A 20,148-nucleotide genomic window follows, 5' to 3' on the forward strand; every position below is an offset into this window, starting at 1 on the left:
CCTTAAATTTCTGCAGAAAAACAAGAGGGTTGTGATCAATATAAACCACTATTGGCTGATTTGAAGAAGTAACATAAACTTCAAAATGCTGTAAAGCTAATATCAAAGATAAACACTCTTTTTCAATTGTAGAGTAGTTTTTCTGCGATTTGTTAAATTTGCGTGAAAAATAACAAACAGGTTGATCTATTCCATTACCATCCTCTTGCAATAAACGGCACCAGCAGCCAAGTCACTAGCATCCACAGCTAATTTGAATGGCAAAGTGAAATCTGGTGCAGACAACACTGGAGCACTTTGCAGTACGGCTTTAAGTGTATCAAATGCCTGTTGGCATTGCTCTGACCAAACAAACTTTACTTTCTCCCGGACAAGCCCCCAATTTTGTTACGTGCAGAGAAAACGAACAAAAAGGGTGAACTCAGCAGTTAACGTTTAAACAAAATTATTACGAAAATAAAACTAATTGCTAAGTCAGGGATAGAGTACAAGCTTTAAAAGTGTACAGACTACTTATCTCAGCTGGGACGGCAAAGCTCCAGTCTCAGAGTTGTAATAGTCAGTCGGATGAATGAACAGTCCTTTGGCTTGCAGGCTTGAAGCTGCACAAAGTCCACAGTATAAATCCAGCGTTGACAGTGAAGGTCTTGAAAAGTCTTGAGAATGACTACTGCTGGAGTTTACTAACACACAAGAGACACGATCCCAAAAGTCTGACTGGAAGCTGTGCACGTCCCTTTTATATACATATGCATATAAGAACAATCTAGAACTTTTATTGACATGCTAATTACTGTTCTAAAATTATCTCCCTTACACAACTAATCAACTTTCCAGAACATTCCAAACATGACTAATTGAATTCAAGGTTGTGAGGTCATTAAGGGCAGTGACCTTGAGAATGTTCTAGACTAATTGAACTCAGGTCATGATGAGTGTGGGGGGAAATGACCTACATAACAACATACATACATACATACATACATACATACATACATACATACATACATACATACATACATACATACATACATACATACATGCATGCATGCACGCATGCACACATACACATACATACATACATACATACATACATACATACATACATACATACATACATACATACATACATACATACATACATACATAGTGTAGTTCTAACGGGAACTAAGACAGTTTCAAGGTTAGGCGTCGTATTACTGGTCAGTTTCGTGTAGGTAGAACCTACACTCATCAGATACCCTAGCCTACTGAACAAGAACGCGGGTGCTCAACAGAAAATATGCGTTGTACTGGACTGAATATGCAAATGAGCCTGAAATTGAATGGCAGTGAAAAATGACTGAGGAGTGACAGATGGTGATGGTTTGTCTCTCTCATGAATAACAGTCAGGTTACAAAATTCTTTAGGAGAAACTTGCTGGAGTGGCGATATGTGTTTACGAATTGCATTTGTTAAGGGTGGCCAATTGGGGTTTGCATATTATAAAATATTTCTGCCAAAGACATAGATTGCATCTGTTGCTGATGGGGTTGTAGGGTACATACATACATACATACATACATACATACATACATACATACATACATACATACATACATACATACATACATACATACATACATACATACATACATACATACATACATACATACATACATACATACATACACACACACAAACAAACATACATACATACATACACACATACACACATACATACATACATACATACGTACGTAAATACATACATACATACATACATACATACATACATACGTACATAGATACATATATACATACATACATACATATATACATACATATGAAATTACGAGAGTGTAAGTGGAAAGAAACTTAAAAGTGTCACCTATGTTCTTGTCTTTTATGTCCGTTGCTAGGCTGTAGCCGTATCGATTGATAGTCCGTGGATATTTTCTGAAACCACTTTGTGAAATAATGCCTTGCAAATCTTCTAAACTTCCAAGGAATGGACAATACTTCGGCTGGAAATCCTGGATATTGGTAAACGATAAACAATATCACTGGTTTATTGGGGGAAAAGGTCACAAACGGTAAGTCGCTACGTCACACATAACCTCGAATGAGGTTAAAGTGAGCAATTGTATGTATGTGGCTAGTCAACATCGTTTGGCATTTTTAATATACATGTCTCAGAAATCCGTTTTCAAGTTTTATTTTCAGTTGAAAATGGTATGACTTAAGATTTGAAATGTTTAAATATTCGGGAATGACTTTTGATGTAAAATGATACAGATGAGGGAAGACTCTCCTGTGGTTGCCTTTAAGGCCGGGGACAGAAATTCCGACCCTAAAAGTTTAAAAATTATTTTCTGATCTAACCACTTGTGGAGGTCATTTTCAACTCTATGAGTAAGAAAACTTTCAACATTTTTATTTTTTAAAATCGAGTATTTTATTTTCTCTCATAGAGTTAACACAGGGATAACGTCCATTTCGAATGTCAAGTAACGGTAAATGTCTGGTAATTTCTTTCCCTAGAACCAACATTTGACTGGTGATCCCTGATTTTCATTCCTGATTTGGTAAGAAATTGGTAGGAAGTTTCATTTAGTAAAGTTTGAGCAAATATTAAAGTCGTTAACTTTGGAGGCTTATACTACCATAACACAAATGCTGCATTACATACGGAGAATTCGAAAACCAAGTAAGTTTATCGTTATTTTGAAATTAGAAATGTATATTGCAAGTTTGTTCATAGACATGCTAACAAATATGATTTTAATCTCTTTATTACTTGGGTGATAATTTTGCCAAGCAAATGTCAGACAAAGAATAATTTTTTTGAAAGTTCAAGATGTACAGTGCGAGCTACCAACCTTTAAGTATTTCATCCATTTCGGTAATTCTATGCTCTTGTAATAAACGTTATAGAAGGATTTCTTGAATAGGTCAACATGAAGTACAAACGAGCCAGTTTCCTTCAGACACCAGAAAGCATTTCGTAACACCGTCTGTTTGTCTTCCATCCAATGGAGAGCTTCATTGCAGTAAACCTTTGTAAAAGCCTTTTCAAAGTGACTATAGGTCTCCGGAAGACGCATAGCGTCACCAACAAGATATTGAGTCTTCCCATCAACAGGATTGTTCTTACTTGCAAATTCAATAGTATTAGCAGAAATGTCAACACCTGTAAATTAGAATATGAATTATCTTTTAATTTTATTTATTTAATTATTTATTTATATTTATATTGGTTAGCTCCCTCAGTTGAAATGTACTGATTTCCAGGGATGACTATTGTAAAATAAAATGAAATAAAATATTTTCATAAATAAAACTCAAAATACATTAAAAGGAATAAAAGGCAAAATACAAAACGAGAACAAAAAATAAAAGTCACTCGTCAAATAAAATGTGAGACGTAGACAATGAAAAAACAACACTGCAAAAATCCAAGACAAAAAATCACGTAGGAGGCTGTTTCTGAATTATTTCTTTAAATTGCCGTAAAGAAATGATCTCGTGAAAAACAGAAGGTAAACTGTTGAAATAATTAATTGCACAATAAATTAAGTATTTACATGTCGTAGTTATTCTGTAAGAGGGTAGAGTATATCAATGAGAATTCCTTGTCTGGTATTGATGTGTTGGTTTATAACAATCGAATATGGTTTCTAAAATATGAAGGAACAACATCCCCTTGATTAGGCACTTGAACATCATGTGACACACATGACCTCGACGTCTCGACGAAATCGTAATCCAGTCCTGCGTAGCCGGTTCTACGGCCCAGCTTTAACAAAATGATGCCCATTTCTAGTAAAATCACTCAGAATAATACGGGCTGCTATGTGATGAAGTGACTGTAACCTATCGATACCCAAATAATACCACAATACTAAAACACAGGCTGAGTTACAGAGTTGTACATTAAGACGCAAGTGTCAGTGTCGATATTCCGTCTGATAATGACGTATGGTGTCTTTGATATCAAATGAATTCTTCGTTTGACGATATTGTGCAAGACCGCGGAATAAAACGGAAATTCATCCATTTTGTCTATTTATTAAAAGTAATGGCCGTATTGACAAACCACATAATTATCATTCCGTAGTATATTTATTCGTTCGGAGAAGGAACAGTTTGCAAAATCTTGATCGGCCCATAAACAAAAAAGGTGTAATGTGATACGGTGATTTAAAGAGAATATGGTGGCGCATCATAAATCAGCAACGTAATCATTCCGGATAACACGGAACACGGAGACTTGCTTTTCTTTTCTTTTCGTTACGTTACGTTAAGGCTAGTGTTGCATGTACGATGTCTTCAGCGAGATAATATTTAAGCCAGAATGCGACTTGGGACAGATATTTGGGCTCTAAAACGTTTTTCATGCTTGTTTGGTCCGTCACTTTTTTGAACTCATTTTGCCGACCATAGAGTAACATAAGTTTCAATCGGCTTTTTTTTGCAAAAATCGAAAATTACAATAATGGGAATTGAATTAAAATTACACTAAATGATTTGCAAATGTCAGTAAATTTACAGAAAGTGGTTGTCAAAGTACCAATATTTGACCCCCGATGATTTTTATTTCGAAAGAGAATGGTTTAAAGTTTCTTTTAGGACAGTTCGAGCAAAAGTTTGAGTCTTTCGATCAGGAGACGCGTACTAACTTAAATGGCAGATATTTTGTTAAGCGACGATGTCTACGTTGTTCAGAGTTAACGATCATAGCCAAATAGATAATCAACGACTCGAAGCCATATTTTTTTCTCGGTCTCATTTTGTTGTTTATCAGCATGTTGATAGGTGAAAAACTCGATGGCGAAGTAATTATTCCAGCAAGGTTGTCCCTCGCTCACAATCGACTTGTACAAGACATTGTAGGTCTTATTAAAAGATATTTCCAGCACACGAATACTTTACCTAAGACAGATTTAACATTGTCTCACTCTGCTATCATTCTTGTCAATTCACAAGTTCCGCAGCGATATCAAGCACAACATCTCCGTTCTTACAGTCATCAGTCCATAGAGATAACAAGTCTAGACCAACACTTTGTTGAGTCTCTCTGTTGTTTGAGTACCACTCCCAATTGCTGTCATTCATGACTTTGAGTTGTATATATCCTCCGATCGGCACTCTTTTCTGATAAAATAACGAATATGACAAAGCCTATCATTGGCACTTCGATGGGTTACATCAAAGAGCCTAGAAACAAAAAGATAATATAATTTATCTACAAACTAATTTCCTTACCGCTCTAACCAATGATTTCAATACCTTTAATCAAGTTCTCAGAGCAAACGTCGTCCAGTACACGATTGAATGCCACTTCTATCCTAACATTTAAGGTAGAAAACTCCTCGGGGGCCAAATATTCTGACTCAATTTATTTTCAAAGATTCGGAGCATCAAAACTTTTCACCGTCCTATTTATTCGACAATCGAACATTTGTTGACATTGACACAGAGATGGTCGCCATTTTGAATTTTAAAATATCGGTAAATGTCAAATATTTGTTTCTTTGGTGCCGAACTTTGCACGATGACCCCTGATTTTTATTCTTGCTTTGGTAAGAGTTTTGGTTGAAGGACAGTTTCAGCATACGTTTGTTTTTTACTTTAGAGGCCCATGCTACCTTAACGTCATCGAAAACATAACATTCGATAATGTCGCCACAGAATCAATTTGCCATTATGGTTTCCTCTTAATCAAATTTGTACAAAATTCTAATGAGAAGTTTGTTTTATCTATACTAACTTCTACCGCAAGTTGAATGAGTCTTGAATCATCAAGATAGCTTACATCGACTTTGCAAAAAGCATAGTTTCACCTCAAGGCCGACGACACAAGCATCAGTTTCATCGTCCGTTTCAGGATTGCGGATGAGTATGCCGCTGTGAATGGACCATGCGTCAGGTCACCTAGGTCTACTAGAGGAATCGAGGTTCGATCATCGAGGACAATATTCAAAACTGGAATAACATCATACCTACCATAGACAAAACAAAGGACTCGCAATGGCGGCACATATTGCAGATAATTGCCGTACCTTGACCTTGTCTGTAATATTTCTGATCTCAGTATTCTGGCATATTCTCGGGTAAAAGGTATGTAAGCCTACGTGTTCATATATATTCAGTTTATCCAATATCACAATAGGTGTAGGATGGCATCAATTGAATGTACCATTTACATGGAAACGACTTTTTATGTGGCGCTTTGTGAACAGGGGACAGCTATGAAATAGCACTTTTTCTGGCCATAAAAAAGTATGTTATATTGAAGATTGTGACATATAGATATAATAGTAACGGGAATCAATATACTCGAAACATACTGCAGAGGCTATAATAATATAAACTTTTGAAAACTTTATGTCAAAACCTGCATGGTAGCAATTTGTGACACTATCGTTTGGAGGTCATTATCGGTACGCACATTGTTAAAATGATGATTGACAGTGGTACCCCATTATCACACATGCTTTCACTCAGAACTATACTAAAATATCATATGGATGTCATGACATAGTCAACTGCTTACTTAACGCTCTTCATATACTGGTACTGAAAGAATAGTTAGCATAGTTCCAAATAGTAAGTATAACATGCTGAGCGAGCATGGCGTACGTGTAACAAATGACGACTTTGTCCTTGGCTCTTAAGCAGATAGATTACATGAGACCAAACACTAAAGACCATGTAGTTCACTAGTGTGAGTGAGTGCATTTCTCACTCGTCAGCACAGTGACTTCTACGGTGTGTGAAGGAAAAATCTCGCGATCGTCGAACTTCAAGTGCCTGGTAACTTTTCGCATGGATTGACAGTTATACATTGACAAATGTTTTTATTTGTTCGGGATGTGTAAGCTACTTCCCGGGTAAGGGCTGGAAATGTTCCATTGAAAAGAGTCAGTATAAAATTGTTTTGAAAAATATATAATAGAGTACTATGTATCCATTCAGTGACACTCCTCAATCCATTCAGTGACACTCCTCAATCAGAGCATACTATGGCCAAAACCTTGACTTCACCATTCCTCATTGGAAATCTAGCCTCTCATCAGAGTAAACTTAGAATACACTTTTCAAAGGAAGTTCCTCATAAATTCATGTACGATTTTCGCATTTTAAAACCTTTGCTTATTAGCAAAATTTGTTTAAGATTAACAGCATTAGTTCCATTGTTGTGCACGCTTTTTCATCCCAGATGACGAGAACGGAACACTTCCCTAATCTTCGGTAACTTTTGTCACGATCTTATGGCCTGCACAATAGACATTTTCAAAGTTCGACTGCTCTATGTAAGAGACTTTGCGTCAGTGCAAGGTCATAACTTGCACCGTGACATGGCGGTTGGAAACATAAACCTTCCGAAAATTACCTTTACTTGTTATATATTTGATAACATTCGAACGAAGTTGCATCTTTGTTAGAGGCTTAAGCGCTGCGCTATGAAAACAACAGTATAATTTCATGGAGGCACGTGTCCTAAATAACAAAAAAAATCGACATTTCTCGACCTTCAGAGAACATTTTGCAAGTAACATCCAAGAAGTAACCGCTTTTACTCCACTACATTGTCATCACAACTCTTTATAATAGGGATTACATTTATTGTAAGCATTATTCATCTGTGTAATAATCTCGTCTGATGACTTGGAGAGTTTGTTGACACTTTTCTGGAATTTGTGAGCCACGGCCTTTTTTGGTACAACTTAATCTGCTTTGTGGTTGTGGTACAGATAAAACTTCAACCAGCCATTATTGCAACAAAGAAATCACAGTGCAAACTAAGTTATTGTTGAACGGATGCAATATGCGTAATCTGACTTTTGTAAACAAAAAATATTATGAATTTATCATGAAAAGTTTTAAAATCTCCTTGAGCATATAGCTATGACGTCGTTAGCCGGTTTTATTTGCTTAAAAATGAAAATTGAAACTCGTAAACCAACGTAAACGATAGAAAATTGAAAAGCCATCATATGCTGAATCATGACAAACGTGGCATCTACACGGTGTTTTGGTTTATACAATATGGAAATTGTCTTGTAGAAATCATCAAAAAAGAATTCCTCTTATGTTTTTTTCACTCAGGGAAAAATGCTCGATCACTTGGTAGAGGGAATAAACTTGTATGGTGGGTAGTGCTCAAATATTGTATGGATGAAAGAAAGGCCGGAATCAAGAATGGCTATAAAGTAAGTAAGTTGGTATTTTATTGCCAGTACAATAAAGAGTGAGTCTACAATAACAGCCCATGAAAGATTAATAGGTACCACTTATACAACCTTATAATTTATGAACAAGGCGATATTAGATAATCGTCTGCAAATAAAGTAACCCATACAACCTGATATGACATGTCACGAAAAAGCGCAACTGAACATTAGTTTCCTGCTATGTATCGTCATTACTATACGGAATACGTTCCCAATGGTCAAATAGCTTCCGGAATACACGGATAGATGTAATCCTGTCCAAACAGTATCCTTTCTGATTTGCTCCTGATTTACTAAATTTGCCAATTATCGCTCTTATTTTTCAGTAAAATGTCTGACTTCAAGCCACAATGAGGCTTTTTATCTGAAATCCGAGTCGCTATACTAAGTCGTATACGACGATCTTTTGGGACGACATAAACTTATATAATTACATTAGTAAGTTCTGGTAAATAATAATAATAATAATAACTCTTCTTTGCATCATAAGCTTGAAAAAAAATTAGATACATTTCTAATAAGTACCGTTGGTCGACATTAATAAATACATATTAACAGTGTTATCCCTTCCTTACATGTAATGTTTGGCAGATTTAACTAGCTTCTTTCAAGTCAATCGATTGTGATAGCTTTGATAAAAATATTTCATAATTTCGAATGACTTAAGTCCAGTATGATTCTACTTTATCAGTTTTACGTCGAATCCATTAAAAACCCAACTGAAAACACTGTCTTCCGAGTTGGTTGATCCACGTCCAAACATCTGAAAACAGTCTTCAAGAAACTCATCATGCAAATCCGCTGGTATGAAGTCCAAGTGTGTCAGTAGGGGTTTTAAAAAAGCTGATAGAATGGAATAAAGCAAAGTTGATTATTGTAGTGTCCAAATGAAGAGAACAATTTACAAATGTTTTAAAAATGTATCATTAGAAAGGATTTTAGAGGGCAGGAATCTCATAATGTAAGACTACTTTAGTGGTCTACACAAAGAGTCTCGACAAACATATTTAGAGAAGAAATGTGTAACAACAAGGGTGAAGTTGCGTACGATAGTGCGCTTTTTATATAGCTATGCGATGCTTCATTGACAGAATAGAGATGCGATCACCAGTACTTCTTGCAAGTTGTTTTCTTCGACTCACTACAGCTTGGGTTTGCATCTTTCTAGTTTAAACTCTTTTTAATTTCTTACAACATTCTTGGCAGTGTTGTAAATTATGTTAGCAGCTTCACGAACTCTACCTGATGCGCCTGCTCCGCTATGTTCCTAGCCGCAGCGCGGTAAACCTTCAACTGGACGACGTCCCTGGCCTATCTTCATGCAAATGTTATGACCTATGCAAATAAGACGACCCAGGCCAATCCACTATACAATTACTCAGTACATGTTCACTTAATGACAGAAGGTGACCCAGGCCTTAGATCCGCAAATACATGTACACGCTACGGAGATGACCCTGGCCTATCCACAATACAAATACATGTACACACTATTGAAGATGACCGAGGCCTATTCAGAATACAAATACATGTACACAGTATTGAAGATGCCCCTGCATGAACACAGTATGGAAGATGCCCCTGCATATGTACACAGTATGGAAGATGAGCCAAGCCAGTCGTCAATACAAATACATGTACACGGTATGGAAGACGACCCAGGTATATAGCCAAAGTACATACATGCAATGGAAGATGACCCAGACCCATCCACAATACACGTACATGCACATAATATGAGGAATGTTCAGGCCTATCTAAAATACAAAACATGTATACACTATGGAAGATGACCTAGGCCTATCATCAATACAAATAGTCTGTATCTGTTTCGTATTCTGGATAGGCCCGGGTCATCCTCCATTGTGTGTTCATGTATTTGTATTGAGGGTAGGCTTGGGTTATCTTGAATAGTTGGAACATGTATTTTATTCTGGGTAGGCCAGTGTATGTGTGTTTGTTGTTGTATATCAAGCATTTTGCCCAAAATGGTCTCAATTATAGTGAGATGACTGATTATTGAGACAGAGACATGGTTTACATACGATGGCCGTCACTTTTTTCACCACATATATAATTAAAAAATCAGGAATCACGAGTCAGAAAGACCGACAAATATGAGAGCAAGAATATATTTGATGAAAATACTGACGGGAATGGCAATTTGTATTGCAGAAGAGTAAAGGTTTCTCTTCGACCAGTCTCGCATGGTCGTCTAATATCACCTTTGTTTATGTTTATAGTGTCCTCAGGGCACAGGCAAGAGTCAATAGTGGCGTTGTAGGCGAAATAGGAGAACGGCTTTAGCACGAAAATAGTTTCTTGACCTTCCCGAAGATATGATCTTAGAGATGTAGAATGACAGCAACTACTGGTCTCTTAAACTAGAAACTGCAGTTACAGGGCCACTGCTACCCAGGATTGTCTCAAGCAGAAAAACATTATTCTGGAAGACCATAATATAAGCAGTTACACAAGTTTGTTAGCAATAGGAATAATTGGTTTGGTGGCAATTTTACATGCAATGGATTTTACATGTGGATCACTTTAGCCTAAATATTGGTAGGACGTGATAGTGACGTAATATAAACGCATGACCGAGCCTTAGAAAAAGAGGCATTTCGTGAACAACGATAATTCATGATTCCAAAAAGAAAGAAGTCACCACGCTGGTGGCAGAGACACAAATGTAATTTACAGACGACGATTTTGAACGGTATGTCGGGGAGCATACGACAGTTTCTAGATTCGTATGCACCTTCATCGACTTAGAAACTATTGAAACATGTTTATGTAGCCTGTGGACTGGCTATAGGTGGAATTATTAATGACGAAAGCCAGAAGTTTATAAGTGTATAGCAACAGTCATATTAAGTGAATAGAATTATCATAGTATGTAAGAAAGCAATATTTGTTATGTTTTTCTGTAGAATTAGAATACTGTAAGCTTTGAAGGATAAACAGACATGTACTTTTAGGAAAATTCAGGACAACGATTGCATATCTTGATAATTTATATTACAAAATTCTCGGCTTGATTAGAAAATGTCAGAGGCTCAACTTTTTAAAAAGACTTGATGTTGTTGGTACATTTGATAAGCAGAAGATGACGAACATTAATATCGGTCACTTCGATTTATCTGTGACAATTAAAAAAGATTGCTGTTCCTGGGTGATAGGAAAGTCTGCATCAAAATGTGATTAATCCCAGTCCGGAAATCCGCATTCGCAACAGGTAAGTTCTCCGAAAAATCCCCGAAAAAACCAGCGGAAATTCTCTGCAGCAGGTGACACCAGTGAAAATTGTCAGCCTTTTAAGCGTATTTCTTCACTTATGCAGTTCTCAGCTGATTCCTGTGGCTATTCCACATTATTTTCACGATTTTTGAAGTTCTGTTTATTTTTATTGTGGTACAAAGTTTTTAGCAGGTCTCAAACCAATTGATGAGAAATTCGTTGAAAATTTGAGAAGCAGAATGAGAGAAGAGCAGCATATTGTTAGTGTGTAATTTTTGTCTTTGCGGCATGCGAGCGATACCAAGAAATTGCTTGTCTAAGAGTATAACTTTTCCTTGTATAGCTTTGAATATTTGAATAAGTGCCATCATCAGTTTATTAAAAACTTATAAAATGGATTAATGTAAATACATCAGCAATGCACTTGACAAGCAAATTCAGATAACTTAATTGACCAGAAACACGAGCAGAAATCTTAACAAATGCAACAAGCGACTCCGCTACCAAAACGAAAATGAATACGACAAAAAGTTTATTGTCGTCTGCCGTTGCAATGCACAAAGACCCAGGCGAGATATGAGGGATCCTGATGACGAAGGTCTGAATGCAAGTCTAATGTACAATAATGTTAGACCAAGTGTGTTGATATAGCTTTTATGTATGTATGAGTAGAATCAAATCCACTTGTTCATATTGATAATTCGCGTTCAAAGGAACTTAATCGAATGTGTGGTACATCAGCAGTAATGTAATATTATTGTAGAACTGCTGAATATTCTCAGGCATTATTCAAAGGTATTTACATGTTACTTTTTTGAGATCGATCAATAGTAACTTTGTCACTACCGAGTACAAAAGGGTCCTTTTCCATGTAAGCATTAATTTAATTCTTATAAAATTATTGATTTTATGCAATTGGTAATACACTGAGGTCGTTTCTTATTTCACGCCATACACACCCCGTGCTGCTCATCGGATTGTAACGCCAATTTTGACTATGTAGCAACAAACTCGAGAAAGACCCTTTGCTGACATTTTTTCGATCTATCAATGGAAAGTCCAAAAACATAATTGATCATATGTAAATAATGTATGTACAGTTATGTAAGCCAACCGATCTTGGTAGATTCAAAGCAATTGTTTAAGCATAGATTTGCGATGTCAGCAATTAATAATGTGCAGTATATATATATATATATATATATATATATATATATATATATATATATATATATATATATATATATATATATATATATGTGTGTGTGTGTGTGTGTGTGTGTGTGTGTATAAAGTGAGAGCTCTCAGTGAGAGAGTGCGTAAAAACATGTTACCTGTATATTTGTCTTTCGTGTTCGCTGAAATGCTGTAGCTGTATGGTTCGATAGTATAAGGGTATTTCTTATAACCACTCTGTGAAATCAAATCCTGTAAACTTTCCAAAGTTCCAACAAGTGGAAAAAACGTTGGCTGAAAATCCTGTTTATTGGTAAAAAATAAAAATTGCAAATGAATGTTTGAAAATTGGTCAAAAAGTACTTCATCGTGTGTAATACATAAAGCAATCGCAAAGAAATGTTTCATTTCCTTTAACTGATATCTTCCGGCCCATTTAAACTACAATAAAACAAGTATTATTGTTCACTTAAATGATGCCTATACTGACAACATACAGACAGGCACAAGTGTTGGGGGGTCAAGGTCAGCAACTTTATTCCGATGTTGACTGGCTATGAGCCGATTTCCGTCTGCATAAGACAGCCCTGCTTGGCACATAATACTACGATAAGATCAAACCAATCCATTTCAAAGCTTTCATTTATATGAAAATGTGCAAAGCTTTGTGTGCAAATGACTGAAGTATGTGATGATGTATACTTTGACCTTTATCTTAACTTCAATGTTTGGATCAGACAGTTTTTTGCCAGTTTCTTTCTGGGCATACTGAATCAAATTATTTTAATACGATATTCTCAAGAGCTTTAAATTGTTAAAACGGCGAAGATCATAAAAAGTGCTTAAATAATTATTTTTGTAAAAGTCTAAATTGTCTAAATAATCAAATTTTCAGACCTTTAAGTATTTCATCCATTTAGGCAGTTCTGCACTCTTGTAATAAACATCCGTCAAGGCGTTTTCGCTTCGAAGAACATGCACTAAAAATGAACCATTTTCCTTCAGACACCAGCGAGCATTTTGAAATACCTTCTGTTTGTCTTCCATCCAATGGAGAGCAGCCATACAGTACACTTTTGTAAAAGTATTTTCAAAGTGACTGAATGTCTCGGGAAGAAGCATTGAGTCACCAACAAGATATTTTGTCTTACCATCGACAGAGTTGTTCTTACTTGCAAATTTAATAGCATTAGCAGAGATGTCAATACCTGAAAAAATAGAAATGTTCACTATGTTGTTTGAGTTGTAAGCCTGTTATCAGATACATGTTGCCACAAATATGGCATGGAAAACTGTTACACAGCAGTGTATTGCTCTTTGCGAGTATGTAGCTAAATATGCAGACTTTGTCGCGCAAAAATATGTGAAGAAAATCAAATTTCATCATTTGATTCTCAATCGGATTCGAAATCTTAACGTACGGCACCTAGCCACCTAGTGAAGACATAACTGCTAAAAACACTTAATAAATCTTCACCCTGAAATACGCAACCTAATTTGTTACAATTTTCTAACAGCGATCCCTTCAAGTGATGTAGAGGCCGTAAAGTACTAGCACACACATACAATATTGTACATTGCACACAAACTTAATAGAATTAATGAATAAATCGCTAAACACTGCTTCAGACAACCTCGGGTACAATTTTGTCCACCTGTCCAGGTAAGGAAAAAAGAGATTTAGTGTTCCTAGGAGAGTCAGTCCAACTACAACTATTGAAGTCACTGTTGGAGGGCGGGAATGTGCAAAAACCATAATAGTGTGAAGCAAAAGAATAGACGGTTCAACCAGTCTCCAATCTTCAAAGAATCTTTATGTACCGACGTTTCGGTGACGCTCAAGTCACCTTCTTCAGGGTAACACTGATAAGAAGAAAGCAATAAACAACGCTAAAATTCAACAATGCTAAATACTGCAACAGTTAAAATACAGTACAATGGGTGACTAAAAAGGATTGCAAAACTTCGGAGAGTGAGTAAAAATTACAAATAAAATTTGGTTTGGGTAGAGAAATGCTAAGAACATAGTCTGTATGCTGAAATTCTGTACCTAAGAAAATAAAACAGGTAAAAGTTTGGGTTATAACTGACCTTCACATATGCGTAAAAAGGCCCGTGTGAAAGCCTGTCCAGCTGGATATCAAATACTGATAAGTGGGAGTGGCGGACCCCCTAGGACTATTGGTTCGGAAAGGGTAGGGCAAAGAGCTCCTTAGTAAACCAGGAGAGAGGTAAACAAAAGAGCATCGAGGGTGTCCTGGAGATGGGAAATTTTATTTGTAATTTTTACTCACTCTCTGAAGTTTTGCAATTCGTTTTAGTCACCCATTGTACTGTATTTAACTTTTGCAGTTTTAGCATTGTTGAATTTTATCGTTATGTATTACTTTCTTTTTATTAGTGAAGACAAGGTGACTGAGCGTCACCGAAACGTCGGTACATAAAGATTCTTTTAAGATTGGAGACTGATTGAACTGTCTATTCTGTTTGGAAAAAAGACATGTACATGCAGTAATAGACAGTGGCGCGGCATCGTGTGAAACTCATTCTCAATTGGACAATTTAACTAACTGATCAATGACTAACTTTCATTTAGTCAGTAAAAACGATAGCGTTAAATGAGTTGCATCACTTCCATGACACCTACTATATACAATCTTTACAATGGTTATTACATGCACTTATCATCTCATCATTAGTGTCCCTCCTTAGTGATGATGTATTTATCGCCAAGGTTCATATCAATTGCAAAGACCATAAAAACTAGAACAATTATTTACTTGTTTGATTTCTCACATCCGTATCGCCATCGGACATAGTTCACAATTCTGAACGTAATCATTGACCTGTATGCAGAATTGATGCCAAAGTGAATGACCTCTGTAACAACAATCTCTGATTCTTGGCAATGTACCATTCGATGATATCTAGAGAGCGATTTCTTCATTGCTTAGTACCGCATTTACAGTTGTTGCCATTTTAAAAAACATCGTTTGGTCTACAAGTATATCGAACGCATTTGCCTGGTTTAGATTAGACTTTTTTCCCCATAAATAGGCTGATTTGGCTTTTGATTTGCCTACCAATATGGTAATGGACTGAAGATCCCCTCCGGGCCTGTGATCATTAAATAGAGGATAAGATATAATCTCTTTTGTGAAACCTGAATTTAGGCTTCACATGGTGATTACATCTAATCTCACAAGGCATGTTTTCATCACTTATATGTTTATACAATACGGATATCTTACCTACGACAGTTTTGACATTATCTCTCTGTGCTATCGTCTTCGTCAGTTCCCCAGTTCCACAGCCGATATCTAAAACAACATCTCCGTTCTCCCAATCATCTCTCCATAAAGATAACAACTTTAGACCGGCTGTGTGTTGGAACTCTCTGTGGTTTGCGTACCACGCCCAATTGGTGTCATTCATAATCTTGCAGGTAGGTAAACGATCTTTAATGACGGCAAAATGAAATAGCCTTGTCATAGCACTTTTCTGATATTACATTGAAGATCATAAGAGTATAAGGTTATAAACTTAACAAACTTTCGTCAAAATTGCATGGTAACAAAATAATGTGACAGTATCGTTTGGAAGTCGTTATTGGTACGCAAATTGTCAAAATGGTGACTGCCATTGCTAACCCATTGTCACACATGCCTACACCCGAGCTTCATCAGGAAAACTTAAATTTCATGACCATGTAATCATACTGTCAACTTCCCACGTGACGCCGCCAATCACACTTTAAGCAAAATGAATTCCTCATGGAAAACAATAGCTATACATCTCTGTCTTTTGTATTATAACATTAAACTGCACATTAAACTGCTTCAGTAATCATTTTCATTCAATGTAACACATTACCAGGTCTATGGGACATGTGTGATTTAAAAAGTGAAGTAGGACCATCCTGAATCAGTGACCAGGTGTCCGGAATGGGTATAATCGTACCTTGCTAGCATGCTACACCCGTAGGGATTGGTCCCAAAATTGTCTTAATTGTATGAAGTGATACAGTATATGAATCACTGTAATAAGTCAAAGCCGGGAATGCTGTCGCTAATCATTTGAGTGACCGAGGTGTCGTATTTGGCCACAATGTCGTCATGTCGACCATAGAACTTTTTGAAAGTCCTCACTTACTCCTTTTGGTGAGTATCCATGTCTCACTAGTTTTGATACCAATGAGCTGTGTCTCATTTGAAAATCAGCGTAGGAATCACAAGCCCTACAAGATCTGAGAAGTTCAGACACGTACACACCATAAGCAGGTGCAGACGGAATATTAATTGACAAGTGGGGATAATTTACAATTTAAAAATCGAAATCATCCCTTGTGTCATACAGCTTAGTGTGCAGTCAATTAGTACCCACTTGTAGGAACACATTAAGATATGAAGCAGAGTTCCTACCCTCTGTTATTTCTTTAATTTCAGACTCATCGGGAAAAATATGATGTCAGTAATTTGATATGTCTGGATTGTCTACATTAATCAGGTCATCAATATATCTGTACGTGTTGTTAAAACATTTTGCAAGTTTTTAAGTATAACAACAGCAGTTGTACTGTTCATTTCTTTGATATATTTCTAAAATAACAAAGAAAAACGAGAAGTGGTAATAGGAAGTTTACTTTCTTACTTCTTCATTACCAATCATTTTTCTGAAGATGTCTATAAACTTCGTATTAGTCATGTCGGTGTAATTGTCAAAGGATTACATACTGAAGTGATGCATAAAGTACGCTTGCATCTCTTGAAATCACATGATGAGTCATCAATAGTATCATTTCCCATTTTCACCTCTGTATAATTTAGATCACTTAAAATACAGAAAAGTCACTGATTTTACATTATCATTATCATAAGAATATAATGTAGACCTTTAAGGCACAAAAACAACATATACACAAATATGTATATTTGTGAATCAACATTTTCTGTGAAATTCCAAAATTTCTTGTACACATGTGCACTTGTAGACACCCCATGCTATCAACTGCATTCATATCAGTTATCAAACGTCTTTAGATGATCAGATATTTATAGTTTTATATTTAAGCAATGGTATACCACGAGATTTTGACGAGTTCATGACATATATGCACGAGCGATAGCGAGTGCATATATGAAGTGAACTGGTCAAAATCGAGTGGTATACCGTTGCTGGTGTGATTTATCGCTATTATATCATAACAGTATATTGAAATTCTGGCGTGGAACGTCAATAACGGATTTGTACTCAAGCTGAGAGCTCGTGCGCATGCCTGCCATGGTATATCGCCAATATTCCATGGTTGTTATCGCGTCTCGACCAATCAGATCGCAGCATTTCCGCCATCAATATACTGGTATGATATAATGGAAAATATGTGTTCATAGATTTCTCATAGTAGTGAATCAACGTTAATCGATGAAATCCAAAAATCAAAAATTTTTGCACACACTTTGTAACTGCCACTTCAAGCAAAGTACATTTACATGAATTATCAAACACACAGAAATGTAGAAAATATAGCTTGTTTTTGTGGTAAAAATATAAATAGTTTGCTGAAATTAGACTATAATGTATTCTGATGTGATATTTTGGACGACCCACTATATCGTCAACATTTTGCCTTCCTTTGAGCGAGGAGGCCTTTCAAAATATTTCAAGTCAGAAAGAGGGTGGACTTGAATGCATTGTGAGTTTGTTATAGGGGGTATTTGAAAAAATCTTAGAATTTTCTTTGGAATCTCCCCCTCCAGAAGTATTTGTGAATGCTGCCTTAGGGTCATATATCATAAAAGCTGACGCACCAAAAACGTAATTCCTTCGTTTAGGGGGAGGGGGATTAAACCCCAATTCGCTTTTCATGCGTCGACTTGAAATTGCAATAAACCTTCAGCTGTAACAAAAATACAAGAAATCAGACCTTGAAATCATAAATCACAACAAATACTTGACATTAAGTTCAACACGAGAGCTTAAAACAGAAGAGAGAAACGCGACTGAAGAGAATAAATGACAATACATTCACAAATTTACACAACCTAATTACGACTAGTGCTGAACAGAAATGTCACTTACAATGCCAAACCCTCGGGCATAGTGACTGAGCGTTCTCAAAGATAGACAACAAAAATATGTGAAAAATCAGAGCTATCACTATTTATATATACAATACAGGTTCGTTGATGAGAATTGAGGTTATGTCGGTGTGCAAGGTCACCCTTCGGCGGACAGTGAAGGCGCCATCCCCATTTCATTGTTACTCTATATTCTTCCTAGGTTTTGATGTTACATATAGATTATTTGCATCATCAAATTAACAATTTTGCTGAAGGAGTATTGATTAATAGCGATATTTTCTAAAGAATGGCTAGACACAGAAATAATGACCATCGCAAGATAAACAAAATTATCGGCTTTAAAATTTATTCATCTACAATTGACATTTTATATCGACATAGCCTACTAAGAGTAATATGCTTGAGCGAGTATAGTCTTCTCTATCTCTATACAATGATTTTGAAAATACCCTTTTACTGAACTAAGAACGACTATAAGCAGATAAATTACATCAGACCGAACACTACACATCACTACTCCTGATTATAGTTCACTATGAATACGGTTGATTAACATTACTCCTCACCGATTGACGATTGTTGCGTGTATTTACAATGTAAGTGAGAATTGGGTCACAAAGAGGTTGATGTCCTAACCCAACGCCCAAATAGCGTTTTTGAGAGACGACTGAAGCTGCACTAGGCGGTGATATGTATTTAGCGAAATACCAAACTTTAAACGCCCTCACCAACTTTTGCTGTCGTGATCATGAATCATATAGGTTCTCTTACCTTCGGGTTACAAGCTGACGAATATATAGGCAAACTGTATGGAAAGCCGTGCGGGACCCCCGGCAACAACAGTTGAACCAATCCAAAATTACATAGGTATGCACCGGCGACGACTATTACACGTATTTTACGGACAACATCGGCTGCGACAACAAAATTTTAACTGGCACCGACAACTCAAGAGTCGACAACTATATAATTTCAGCCGACACCTACAACACAAAAGCCGACACCTACAACTACCAGACCTACAGGGAGCTGGTCCGGTGAACGTAGGCTGCCAACGACGCGACGGAGACACGTAATCATCTGCGCACGCGCAAACTTTTTGGGGTCACCGTCACTGGCAAAACCACGGTCCTTTTGTGGATGGACCGTGGCAGAACAGAGCTGCTAATAACGTACATTTTGAAGCGCATGCGCACTTTGATTGTACTCAACGCCGCGCCGGTGGCGAGAACTCTACTCGTCGCAGGTAGAACCAAAATAGCAGGCAAACAAACAGCGCGGAAAACCTTCAACTGGACGACGTCCCAGGCCTATCTTCATGCAAATGTTATGACCTATGCAAATAAGATGACCTGAACCTATCCTCAATACAAATATACAAATACAGGTACACAGTATTGAAGATGACCCAGGCCTATCCTCAATACAAATCCGA

General features: G+C 36.6%; 1 protein-coding gene across 2 annotated transcripts in view; it reads right to left on the reverse strand.

Annotated features, from left to right (window-relative positions):
• Window positions 1-19,919, reverse strand: part of LOC139151500 (juvenile hormone acid O-methyltransferase-like) — a 41,985-nt gene extending 22,066 nt beyond the window's left edge. Inside the window, exons 1-5 of one of the 2 annotated variants that reach the window (XM_070724354.1) lie at window positions 19,485-19,919; window positions 15,885-16,091; window positions 13,663-13,841; window positions 12,792-12,936; window positions 8,190-9,063 (exon numbers count right to left, since the gene is read on the reverse strand). In XM_070724354.1, the coding sequence (XP_070580455.1) occupies window positions 8,900-9,063; window positions 12,792-12,936; window positions 13,663-13,841; window positions 15,885-16,068 (672 nt within the window). In that variant the 5' untranslated portion in view covers window positions 16,069-16,091; window positions 19,485-19,919 and the 3' untranslated portion in view covers window positions 8,190-8,899. Of the gene's footprint in view, window positions 9,064-12,791; window positions 12,937-13,530; window positions 13,842-15,884; window positions 16,092-19,484 lie in introns of those variants that run through there. The other variant, XM_070724344.1, reaches the window with a different exon arrangement.
• Between the last annotated feature and the right edge of the window lie 229 nt (window positions 19,920-20,148).

The sequence above is a fragment of the Ptychodera flava genome, chromosome 2, assembly GCF_041260155.1.
Source record: "Ptychodera flava strain L36383 chromosome 2, AS_Pfla_20210202, whole genome shotgun sequence".
NCBI classification, from domain to species: domain Eukaryota; kingdom Metazoa; phylum Hemichordata; class Enteropneusta; family Ptychoderidae; genus Ptychodera; species Ptychodera flava.